The sequence below is a fragment of the Zalophus californianus genome, chromosome 16 (genome assembly GCF_009762305.2).
Source record: "Zalophus californianus isolate mZalCal1 chromosome 16, mZalCal1.pri.v2, whole genome shotgun sequence".
NCBI lineage: Eukaryota > Metazoa > Chordata > Mammalia > Carnivora > Otariidae > Zalophus > Zalophus californianus.
In genome coordinates, this window is record NC_045610.1 from 23,074,387 (window position 1) to 23,087,597 (window position 13,211).

The window sequence follows — 13,211 nt, forward strand, 5'->3', positions numbered from 1 at the left end:
AATGCTTTGAGTCTTCATACATTTGAATGAGATTACCATCGCCGCAAAGCTATGCTTATATAATTTGGCCTCCTGGGTTACTAGTGAATATACTGATTAGCAAAAGCTTCTGGCCCACCTATTACTACAATCCTCACTGTAAATTGGCAGAGTGAGATTTTCATCTGCGCATTGGTCTTTTGTGAGCTTGATTAGCATAAATCCATCCCCAAGAGATTAAGCCATACTTAGCACAAAGAGGAAATCAAGTTCTAGGCCCATTAAGCTTGAGACCCATAGCCAGTAGGAGGTGCTAACCAAGGTGTTGCCCTTCAGATACCCCAAGTTAGTAGCCGGGAAGTCATCCTACCCACCACTCCCAACATAGGCCAGCAAGGTTGGGGTGCCTTAGACATCCTGGGAGAGGAGATAGAACAAAGGATGTGTTAGGGGAGTAAGTCAGGGTGTAGCATGCAAAGCCTTGGAAATTGGTTTGGCTTGAAGACTTTGGGGACTCACTGCAGATACATTGGCAGGGGATGTCACACACTCCGTTCTCTATCGAAGGGGAACCTCTGGTCCCTGAAAGATGGACTGGACTAGGAAAACCAGAGGCTCAATCAATCTGCTAGGATTTTACAGGGAAGAGAACAGTGACAGCACACAGAAGGGAAGGGTCACTCCCGAAAGACATTTCTGTGGCTCCACGCCATACTTACTGTGCCTTGATCTCCCCACTGATAATACGTGAAAAGGTGCCTGGGAGAAGGGACTCTGCTCTTTCTGGCTGACTATTGTTAAAATAATTTTCAGAAAGCTGCCCTCTTTTCATAGAGCAGGTAAAGATGTTTAATGGCTCGTGAGGCAAAGCAGAGCTTATGAGCTTCTTCTGACAGGGCGCATTCTGGACTAAGCCCAAATACAATATTCCTCTCCAGACCTGAAAACTGCTGAATACTGTCGAAAATGATGCGACTGCCCCAAACACCAGAGGCCTGGCTGAACGCAACCTTTGTTGCTCCATGAGCTTCAAATAATTCCATTGCTTTTAGCAGGGCAAGTTCGTAGCGTCCTCTGTCCTCCCCTTTCCTGCACAGAATTGCAATGTCTTTGGGCCGATAGCCACATTGGAACAGGTCGTAACACCTTTCTGCCACCCGTTTTACAATCTGTTCCATAGTCAGGTTAGTCTCAGTCTCACACACCCCAGGCAGGGCCTGGGCACACATTGCTTCCTCGTAGGCAGCTTCCCTGAACAAGGACAGTGTGTCTAGGGACATGCTGGAGGGTGGATTGGCTTTGATCCTCTTCATTTCTTCTTTCATGACCATTGCTATTTCTAGAGCACAGTGGATCCCATTGGTGATTGTCTTTCGAGGAAACTGAGCAGATGGAGGTGGGAGGCCATTAATATCTGCATGACGGACTTGGAAAGGGTCCAGAAAAATCCAGAGAATCCCACGATGAAGGTTTTCACTTCCAGCTCCCCTCACCTTTGGATGGGTGATGCTCTTGGCCTTCAAGTACCAGTCTCCATATTTGCTGCAGAAATTCTCAGTCTCGTCCATCACTATATGCTTAATCTTTAGGAACTCCCCTTGTAAGAAGGTCTTCCGGGTCACAGCTTGACAGGTGGTTTGTTGGCTGTAAGGATGCCAGAGAGAATAAGGTTTCAGCCATGTAAGCAAAGGGAATACCGTGTATTCATTCCTACGTGGATTGGAATCAGAGTCTAGTTCTCATCTAGAGGCTCGTTCACTGATTCAGTGGTATCATGAACACAACAAAACCATTCTACTTACAAGTGACCTGACAGAGAGAATAATACATAATTGCAAACCTTACTCTTTGGGGTTATCTAACTAAATCTGCATGTGAAACTTTTTGAAATGAACCCAGGTAGGAGATTTTATTTCTATTACTAGTCTATTTCTGCTGTTTGGCAAACCCTGAAGACAAGCTTATCACGTGTAAAGGAAATCTCAAAAATAATTTATGCCTGTTACTACCATTACTTAACTTTCTGGCCTTTTTAGAACTGGAGAACAGGTCCCTAGAGACATAATTTTATGTGCAAAAGAGGTATGAACTAGTACAAATTCCTCTAAAGCAAGTCCTATTTCCCCCACTTACTTGTAGTAAAAACCAAAGCCTCTCTAGATTTTTGTAAGGAAAACATCAGGAGGTTGCTGAGTTCTGGGACATGTCAAGAGGGTAACAAATCTACTGGGCTTTGCCTCTCTGGAACTGCTACTGTGTTTCCTTAGCTCAATTTTCCTTTACAGTATGTTTCAGCATATTAGAGGAGACGGGAAATAACCATGTTTAATATATATATAATAAATATATATAAATTTATAAGTATATATAACCAAGTTTGTTAAAAAACTTATATATTTATATAACTTGGCTACATAACTTGGCTGTTTCTTGCCTCCTCTAATTTGAATCCAACTAATATCACTCATTCCTACAGATTTCCTGATTTTACATATACAGTCCTTGGGGTTTTACTCCCTATGCCTTGAATCACACCTACTCACGTTCTCTCCCAGTTTAGACTGTGTAGACTTCTTGAAGAAAAGCACTGTTCTCAGCCCCCTCCTCCTGGGCTTCAACAGATACTTGTTGAATCTGCATTTTGACTGGGATATTTTTAAACTTACCTGTAATGCATAGTCATTAGCACAGTTTATGAGATCCTCCACAATTTGGCATCTACCTCCTTTCCAACTTCATCACCTGCCACATTCCGCCCCACCCCACTGGCCTAGTCAGACCCACCATTCTGATTCTCTCATGTGCCTTTGCATTTGCTGTGTGCCCTTTGCTTAAAAAGCCCTCATTTTATCCACTTCTACTGACTTCTTAAGAGTATGCCCAAGGATCTCCTTCCCTAGTGACTATTTATTAACCAACCTCCAGCCTAAGTTAAGATAAGCATATCTTTATTATCATACTAATTGCACAACACTCACATTGCTTATTTTTTTCTTTGTCTCCTTTATTAGGCTTTATGGCCAGGTCTTCAATATGTTTTTCACCCACTAACACTACATGTACACATTCTTAGCATATAAGTGGTACCCAGAAAAGATTTATTGAATAAATAGGTAAACCAAACCAAAAATTAAAACGCGTTTGCCCTCATTTGTTGGATTTGTATAACAGCCATTTCTTTTACTAAATTGAAAGGTGAAGATTTAAATCAGAGGCAGATTTGCATGTTTTCTGAAATTGTTGGTTCAGAAGTCAAACGAATGAAAATATTTTATAAACAAAATCATATGGTATTTAAATTCAAGCTCCTGTTAGGTATCATGTCTAATGAACTAAAATACTCTTTGACTTTAAAGCATTAAATATCAAGCAAAAAGTATATATAAAGCAAGATAAGTTTATTTCTTCTTTTCTTAAAGTGAAGGCCAGAGATTGTAGGGGAAAAAAATGTTTCTAGTTAGAGAAACGTAAGGTGATGTATAGTTGGCTAATTTGTAATGAGATGTTTAAGCCCAGGCATTGCAAAGTACCCATTTATAGCTCAACTACCTGATCATTTGGAAATGTGTATACAGTTTGGGGTCTCACATTTTTGCAGCTAAGGCATTGCAAAGTCTTAAAACTAAAAACACAAATTAAACTTTTGTGATACTGGGGAAAAGACTGACTAAAAATATTTATTGTGTTGAGTTAGTGGAATTCTTACGTCACATAATCCTTTAAGGAGTCACTTTCACAAACATATAGGATCTCTTTTGGTTTGCACTGGAACAAATCCTTAATTTTCTCCATGATCTTTATGGCCAGGGCTGTCTTCCTGGTTCCCGGAAAGCAGTGGATGAACAATTCTCGTGTCTCCTGAAGGCTCTCTGAAAGCAACTCACACTGCTCCTCTATGAGCAAGTTGAAAAATTCACAGCCCAGCTGGTCACTCAGAAGAGATCGAGAACACAGTGAGACTACGATAAGGGCCTGCAACAAGTCTTCCATTTCATCCTTGGTGGCAAGCCTGTAGGACTGGGGGTAGTGCACGAGGATTTCGCCAGTGCTCTGCTGTGTGCTGGGCAGGTACATCACCCTCGGGATAACACACACTTTCCCTGTGTAACCACCAAGAGTTCCCAGTTTCTGCTTTAACTGATGAGCAGTATTTTGGGCATACTCAAGCCCTCCATTCCAACCAGGGTTTATTAAGATTGTATAGAGTACCAGGGGACTGTTCACCGCTATGAGGAGAGCATCACACAGGACATCCTGCTCTTTCCTTAAGCCAACATCACTAGCCCAGCTTCTAGAAAATATCACAATCCCCTGAGAACAAGGATATATCTGTGTCTTCATTAATTCCTTGAGTCCTTTATGATCTGAGAAGAGCTTCTTACAGAGGGATTCTGGTTTAAACTGTATCTCTTCCCATGTCACTGAAAATGCAAGAGACAGAAGTTACTAACTAAAATTTACAAAAGCATATTGTAAGTATTCCTGCAACATCAGAGGAAGAAATGAATCTAGCCATGGAACTGTGGGTTTCCTTGGGTACAAAGAAAGCACCCCCTCTTTATTTTGATGTAGTCCCAATAATTTGTTTTTGCTTTTGTTTCCCTTGCCTCAGGAGACATATCTAGAGAGATGCAGTAATCACAAAACTGGGTATTTACCCGAAGAACACGAAAACGCTAATAGGAAGGGATATAGGCACCCCTGTTTATTGTAGCTTTACTTACAATAGCCAAACTATGAAAGCAGCCCAGGTCTCCATCGATAGATGGAGGGATAGAGATGTGGTACATATATACAATGGAATATTATTCGGCCATATAAAAGAATGAAACCTTGCCATTTGCAATGACATGGATCGATCTAGAGAGTATAATGCTAAGAGAGATAAGTCGGTCCAAGAAAGACAAATACCATATGATTTCACTCATATGTGGAATTTAAGAAACAAAACAAATGAACAAAGGAGGAAAAAAAGACATAAACCAAAAAATGGACTCTTAACTATAAATAATCAAATGGTTATCAGAGAGGAGGTGGGCGGGGGGGGGAATGGATAAATTAGGTGAAGGGGATTAAGAGTACACTTATCTTGATGAGCACTGAGTAATATATGGAACTGCTGAATTAGTGTATTGTATACCTGAAACTAATATAACATTATATGTTAACTATAATGGAATTAAAATTAAAAATTAATTAATATTTTCTTAAAAAGAAAGTATCCCCTCTTCACAGGCCAGGACTCTGAAGTTCCCATTTCTGGCAGCTCTCGTACAGGGGAAGGCAGCAGGGAGGAGTCTGCACAGAAAAGCCTGCTAGCACCCCCTCCTCAACCGGAAGAGGTCCACTCCTGCGAGGAAGGTATTCCTTCCTGCTAAGGGTTTTTCTGTGTGTGTGTGTGTGTGTGAACCTGATGCTTTAGGGAAGTAAGAACTTGCCCTCAGAACATTGATTCTTAACCTGTGGCAATTTTGCCCCCTGGGGGGGGCCTATGGCAATGTTTGGAATATTTTTTGTCATAGCTGGAGAGGTGCTACGGGCATCTATAGTGAGTAGAGGGCAGGAATGCTGCTTAACATCCAACAGTTCACAGGGCAGCCCCTCTCTTTTTTTTCATTACATTTTTTTTTTGTTATGTTAGTCACCATACATTACATCATTAGTTTTTGATGTAGTGTTCCATGATTCATTGTTTGCGCATAACACCCAGTGCTCCACGCAGAACGTGCCCTCTTTAATACCCATCACCAGGCTAACCCCTCCCCCACCCCCCTCCCCTCTAGAACCCTCAGTTTGTTTTTCAGAGTCCATCGTCTCTCATGGTTCGTCTCCCCCTCCGATTTAGTCCCCTTCATTCTTCCCCTCCAGGGCAGCCCCTCTCAACAAAGAACTGTCCAGCTCGAATGTCAATAGTGCTCAGTTTGAGAAGCTCTGCTTTAGGAAGAGTCCAGGTGACCCCATGGCTCACCTCCTTCTCATTGGAAAGCCCGGGGGCAGTTCTCTTATGGTATAGACTTAAGGAATTTAGATTAAATTCTCTCAAATTTGGAGAACAAAAGCCATATGTGACTGGAAACCCCAAAGCACAAAAAATGTAGTGTGGATACAACAACTGAGAAGCAAGGGTCATTATATTTATTATTTCAGGACCATTATGTCTGCTAAATCCTACATTTGACCTCCTCTAAGGAGAAAGCCTTGGACTAATTGCTACCAATTCCTCCCAACTTATTATTAATCAACTCTATGCCCAACGTGGGGCTCAAACTCACAACCCGGAGATCAAATCACAGGCTGTACTGACTGAGCCAGTCAGGTGCACCCCAAACGAATTTTAGAAAACAGTCCCTTCAGCTGAAATCAAGAGGGAATACCTGGAAACAGACGTTGTTGCAGAGGCCCCTTCAATTCCAGGACTTTAATGGGAGATGATGGGCTTCCCAGTGCTGATGGAGCTGGTGCACTCATGGGAAAGCTGGAGTCGGTGGTCAGACTGGAAGTTGCTAAGCAAATACATGGCACGTTGTTTCAGACAAAAAAGAAAACTCTTCTTTTTTTTTTTTAAAGAGGGGGAGGAGAGAGAGAATCTTAAGCAGGCTCCACGCCCAGCACCGAGGCCCACACGGGGCTCAATCTCATAAACCTGAGATCATGACCTGAGCCGAAATCAAGAGTCAGACACTTAACCGACTCCACCCAGGTGCCCCAGAAAACTCGTTCTATTGCTTTTACTACTGTTGACATGATATGTGCATCGTGCCTGAGACACTCACAGTTTCTATGCCTCAAACAGTTCACATAGGTTAGGAAAGGAAGCCTGGGGTCCAGCAGGGTCACCCATCTTCTAAGTCACTGTGTGACTCATCTTGGGCAAGTCATTTATCTTCTCTCCCGTGCCAAAGTGAGCTGGTGACCCTTACATTTCCTTCTAACTCTGATATTCTGATTCCCAGTCATCCCTAAGAGGAAAGGCTTAGAGTGGGCGAGGGGGGCAGAATCAGAAAAAGTTAAGCACAGTATTTTTTTATATTGTTATAGTGTGTTTAAGCCCCCATTCAAGGTTTAGATGGAACAGAAAATGGCAGGGGTGTGTGTATATGAGAAAAGTAGTTTGGGGGGTGTGTATATGAGAAAAGTAAACTCCAATTGAGGACAGGAGAATGATCCACCAAAATCACTCAAGTCTTGATCCCAGCTTCATTTATCAAATTTGAAACATATTGACCGTAAAGGCAAACTGATAAGCTTTGTTCAGCCTGTAAGTCCTTTATGGATTGATTAGAAACCACCAGGGCTGATTCCAACCAGACTGCAAGGCAAGTGAAACCGCTAGGAGTCGACCTCCCCCAACCCCACCCCTGCCCAGCATCTCCTTTTTGCATCGTTTTTCCCCCCACTTGGTGGTGCCCTAAGCCCACTGGTTAAAGGTGTTAGCTCCTAATGTCACAAGAACCATTCAAGTTTGTCAACAAGCTTCCCTTGAAAGAATTAGTGGAGTCATCCTTAAACAGTGTTTCTCTCAAACACCATTTTTAGAGTGACACTGTCGGTGCACATTTTTGACTAGGGATATCAGCCTGCAAAATTCTTTCAACAGGCAGTTACCGTGAATAAAAGGGAACTTTCACTAACTCGTGGCTGATGGGAAAACTTTCCCAAAGTGGACTAACACCCAAGCATTTCTTGACCTCAGAGAGTTCATATTCTGAGTCTTTGGAACCGAAAACATATATTTTTTTGAGATTTGATTTTAAAGTAATCCCTACACCCAATGTGGGGCTCGAACTCACAACCCCAAGATCAAGAGTTGCACGCTCCACCGACTGAGCCAGCCAGGCACCCTGGAACTGAAAATATTTTTTTAAAAAAACCCTGTAATGGGAGAATATTTATAAGCAAAATAGCTTATCTGCTTCAACTAAAATACCTGACGGAACAGCCACAGAGGACATAGAAGGGGCTCCTCCCTGCAGAGGGGATCACGACTTCCCTTCTGTTTTACCTGACTGAACACCCAGCATCATGGCCACCCAGTGCTCCACCGTCAGCCTTGTGACAGAATTGTCCCTCATGATCCAGGAATCCGGGGTCTCTGAGAATACAACACAGCAGAAGGGCTCTACTTGAACCACACAGACATAGCCGTACAGGACATCTTTCTGGTACACATTCAAGATTTTGGTAGTGAAATGCACCTGTGGCTTCTCACAGCAGAAGTGGAATGTTGGCAACTTTTCTATACAGTTTTCTATTTCCTTTTTCAGCAAGTCAGGGTTCACTTTTTCTTTCTTACATCCAAACACTTCTTTGCTCTTATCATCGACCCCAAAAATGAGGTATCCCCCGAGGGTGTTGGCAAATGCAGAAACATAATGAGGCAGCATTTCTTTAATCCGGGGGACAATCTTTTTGGTGGTGAACCTTTTAAACTCCACATGGGTTGACTCGGTAAAATTGAGTTTCTCCTTATACGTGAGCTTGTCCTTTTGAAACAACTCTGAGGCAGAAATCCTCATGTCTTCCTCTTCCTGAATGTCCCTGTCAGGAACTTTCTGAGAACTCAGTTCCTTCACCCCCAAGCTCCCTCTCTGGGCTCTAGACTGCTTCTCTCTGAGGAGCTCCAGAGCACTGCCGGCGTTCAGGTTGACCGTGGAGGTCACAGCTCTCCGGTAGAGATTGGAGTGCAAGCTGCAGATCCGGAGGGGGAGGCTGAAAACATCTGGGCTCCAGGACTTCACAAAAATCAGGAGATTGTGCCCCTGCTGCATGTAGTCAAGGTATTTCTGTGAACCGGAAGGAAGGAGCTTTTGGAAAGAAGTTTCCAGATCTTGTCCCAGCCCGTGGCATCGGTAACTGTAGGTTTTATCATCAATCTCTGCTTTGATTACACCCCCTCCAGAGTTTAACAGGGCACACGTGGCCTGGATGATTTTCTTATTCTCGGTTCTTTTCAGATAGCTATTGGTCATCTTCTTCCTGTTCTCTTCTCCAAAAGTCACCCTGCCCACGCGTACAACTGTCTCGGGGTAGAGCATTTCCATGTCGGTGTGGAGGCCGGCCATCCTAGCAGCCCCTCTGTGCTCCAAATGGTAACACAGAAGAGGTTCCAGTAAATAACCTGGACAGAAACGTGGTTTCTACATTAACAAGTATCCCAGAGATTACAATATTTTCTTCGAAGTCATAAATTATTGGAGATACATTTCAGTATTGGAGATAATCTCTGATATTACTGTTCTCTAACAACTTTGCCAAGACTCCAAGCCTTTCCAGCATGAACAGGCATAGATGAAGATGAATGCTTAATATTTTGCCATCATGGACAATTACATTGCTGAAGTTTTTAGTCATTTTTTAGTTAAAATCAGGAAGCGGCAACAGTGAGCCCGGATCTAAAGGGCATGGGTTGGCATGGGAGCCAGAGCAAGTTATTAGAGAATATGCAGAAACAGAGGTTGAAACCAGAAGATGCTCCTATTTATAATTCAAAGAGGAAAGGAAGGAAAGCAATAGAGAACTAAGGGAGGATAGTCCTGGGGTATATGTGAAGTAGAAGATCTTGCTATAAAAACAAACATAAAACTTGGTTTTCCTTATGCCCTATTTTATACAATTAAAAAATTTTACTCCTGAAAGAATGTCTATTGATACCAAATGCAGAAATCAGTGTGGCTCCTCAACACTTCTTCATATATATATATATATATATATATATATATATATATATATATATATATAAAATTTAAGATTTTATTTATTTATTTGACAGAGAGAGACATATCGAGAGAGGGAACACAAGCAGGGGGAGTGGGAGAGGGAGAAGCAGGCTTCCCGGTAAGTAGGGAGCCTGATGCGGGGCTCCATCCCAGGACCCTGGGATCATGACCTGAGCTGAAGGCAGCCACTTAACTGACTGAGCCACCCAGGCGCCCTCCTCAACGCTTCTTCTAAAAATACATTTCTTCATACACAGTGCGAGGCAGGGGCAGGAGTTTTCTTTCCCTCCTCAATAGTTCTGCCCTGGGCCATGGGAACCTCTAAGACTTGGAAGAGAACTGAGACTTTGGGACATAGTCATTAAACTGAGGTCAATCTCCTTTTTGCTTCACAGACCAGAGAACAGCCACCCAAATTGAAATCAGGGCTCTGCAGCAAATGTTTCAGAAACAACCCCCTGAGCTTTTGTTAATTGCAAAACAAAATATTTACTAACCCAAATCAAAATTCTTCCTCTAGGAAAAGAGAGCCATTTCTTCTGTTGATTTTCGCCAAGCAGAGGCCATGTGGGTGTTCTTTGTACCCGCCAAGGGGAAAAAAGCAGGCATCCCACAGGATGGCTACCCTCCTCTGCCCTAGTTTGCTCTTGGTTGCCTTCTCACTCCCTCCAGGCAAACCAGAATCAACCTGATGAATTGTTTTTTTTCATACAGGAGCATCTTCTCTAGGTAAATGTAAAAGTATGGCTCTTAGAGAAATTTCTGATAACATTCTATTGATATAATAGGATCACAGAAGTGTTGGAAGGAACTTTAAAGATCTTCTGGCCTAACCATTTATCTCATTCTCTTTTTAAAAATTATTTAAAGTAATTTCTATACTCAACATAGGGCTTGAACTCATGACCCCGAGATTAAGAGTCACACACTCCTCCGACTGAGCCAGCCAGGTGCCCCCATTTGTCTGATTCTTAAGTCCTCTCTATAGTATTCCCAACTCCCAACAAATTGCTTTCCAGCAACTGCTTGAACACCTCCAGCAACCAGTAACTCAGTACTTCTCAAATTAGACCCTCCTATTTTCTGTCAGTTGTTAGAAATGGCTTCCTGATTTTTCAACTATAATTTGTCTCCCTAAAATTTCCACTGGCTGGGGCCCACAGAACAAATCAAATTGCTTTTGAACTAGCAGACCTATACTCTCTGGACTACCAAGTCTCATTGATGTCACTTGGATGCTGATAAGGACTATGATAGATACAAAGTTTTCTGAGATTCTAGCTCCATACGAACATCCTTTCTAAACTTCCCCAAATTTCTCACCCACTGTCCTTTACAAGTTTACAAGTTAGCTACTCTTTTACTAAGCCCTTTGTGTTCTCAGACATAAATTACCCCAAAGATGAGATGGATGAGATTAAAAAAAAATTTTTTTTTTTACCTGATACTCTTGCTTTTCCTCTTGCTGTTTCAGTTCCACATCTGGCTCTGGTCTAAATATTTGCCTTCTGTCATAGCTCCTGCTGCCCTTTGATATCAGCCTGGGAGGAGCAGGGACTCTGCCAGACTCCCCTAGTCTTCATAACATTGACACACTGAGGAAGGCTGATAAGGACTCGAGAAAAGCCTATGACAGGGCAGATTAGCAAGCCAGGCTCTGACCTCTGGGAGTGAATGAAGTGGTAATGGACACATTCAGGGGTTTTAGAGTGAGAGGCCAAAGCTAAACTTCCCACCTCTGAAGAGCGGAGTGTCACGTCCGCATATCTGCACTTAGGCCTCTCCAGCCCCAGGTAATGTCATTTCATCATTTCGTAGTTCTACATTTATTTTAAATTAGGCTCCCCTGTATATATCCGTTATGAGAATTACCAGCCTATTCCATTAGCCTCCAAATCACTTGTTCTATCGTATTTACCTTTACCTTCTTTTTCCTGTTCTTCCTTTTTTGTTGGGTATAAGACCCAGCCTAGAAAAATGCTCATTGGTGAGGGGCTGGCTTTTCCTGGGTGAGAAGAGTACACATGATTTTTTTTATCTAATTTCTTTTCCTTTCCTTTTTGTTTTTCTTTAACTTTTTTTTTGTATTTCCCAAATGTGTACACTGAACATAATTGTTTTTATAATTAAAACAACCGAATTAAATGAAAACAAACAAACAGATGAGAGTTATCCCATTTGGGGATGCTGGTTAAATTGGAGCAAGCTTCTGGGGCGCGCGCCTGGGTGACTCAGTGGTTAAGCATCTGCCTTCGGCTCAGGTCATGATCCCGGGGGTCCTGGGATCGAGCCCAGAGTTGGGCTCCCTGCTTGGCAGGGAGTCTGCTTCTCCTTCTTCTCCCAGCTTGTGCTCTCTCTCGTTGTCTCTGTCTGTCTCTCTCAAATAAATAAATAAATAAATAAAATCTTTAAAAATAAAATGTAAAAAAAAATTAGAGCAAGCTTCTTGTAGTAGGCTGAATAACAGCAACCAAAGATGATGATTATGAACCTGTAAATCTTTTTTTTTTAAAGATTTTATTTATTTGTTTGAGAGAGAGAGAATGAGAGATAGAGAGCACGAGAGGGAAGAGGGTCAGAGGGAGAAGCAGACTCCCTGCTGAGGCAGGGAGCCCAATGCGGGACTCGATCCAGGGACTCCAGGATCATGACCTGAGCCGAAGGCAGTCACTTAACCAACTGAGCCACCCAGGCGCCCTATGAACCTGTAAGTCTTAACTTGCAAGCAAAAGAGGTCTTTGTAAATGTGATTAAGTGAGGATCTTGAGATGAGGGAATTACCCTTGATCATTTGGGTGGACCCTACGTTCAGCTCAGTGTTCTCCTAAGACAGAGGCAGAAGGGATATGATACACACAAAGGAGGAGGCGGCAACGTGACCAAAGAGACAGAGAGTCCAGCGAGCGATGTGGCCACAAGAGAAGGAAGACCAGCAGCCACTGAAAGCTGCAAGAGGCGCAAAGTGGATTCTCCCCTAGAGCCTCTGGAGGGAGCACAGCCCTGCCAGCACCTTGATTTCTGCCCTGTGAAACTGATGTCAAACTTCTGGCTGTGAAAGAATACATTTCTGTTGTTTTGCGCAACCAAGCCTGTGATAATTTGTTACAATAGCCAAGGGAAACAAATATACTTCCCTCGCTCTAAATCATACCATCAAACAACTTTGTGTGTCTGTTTCGGTTTGTTTATCGTGCCGTGGCATTCTCATGTAGGCTTCTGGACGTTCCTAGTTTTTTAAATTAACTGAGGTTACTGTTCCTACCAGCTTCTGCTTTGCTGGCATTACCCTTTGTACCTGTTTGGCTGAATAGAGGTTCCAGGATACGAGACAGAACAGATGCTATGATGTATCATCAGCACGGCAACGTAATAAACTCCAAAGTCCTTTCGGCTTTTTCACTCACTTCACCTCCAAATTCAGTCTCACTTTTAGTTCTGTCACCTGCCTTAACTCTCAGCCTCTCTCTCACACTGAAATCCTTCTGATGTTACTTATGCTTAGAAAGATAATAATGA

General features: G+C 42.7%; 1 protein-coding gene across 1 annotated transcript; it reads right to left on the minus strand.

Moving 5' to 3' along the window:
- Window positions 1–788: 788 nt before the first annotated feature.
- Window positions 789–9,041, minus strand: SLFN14 (schlafen family member 14). The gene is made up of 4 exons (XM_027567898.2): window positions 7,982–9,041; window positions 6,354–6,482; window positions 3,686–4,400; window positions 789–1,623 (listed from the first exon to the last, which is right to left on the minus strand). Exons 1-4 carry the CDS (start codon window positions 9,039–9,041, stop codon window positions 789–791), a joined length of 2,739 nt encoding a protein of 912 aa, XP_027423699.2.
- Between the last annotated feature and the right edge of the window lie 4,170 nt (window positions 9,042–13,211).

What these genes read in the sequence shown, in the direction of transcription:
- SLFN14 (XM_027567898.2), bottom strand. Translation starts at nt 9,041, where the DNA reads ATGGCCGGCCTCCACACCGACATGGAAATGCTCTACCCCGAGACAGTT. An exon ending in GATGCTGGGTGTTCAGTCAG is followed by an intron (nt 6,483 to 7,981) that starts GTAAAACAGAAG and finishes GTATTTGCTTAG; the next exon opens with CAACTTCCAGTCTGACCACC. An exon ending in GCAACAACGTCTGTTTCCAG is followed by an intron (nt 4,401 to 6,353) that starts GTATTCCCTCTT and finishes TTGCATTTTCAG; the next exon opens with TGACATGGGAAGAGATACAG.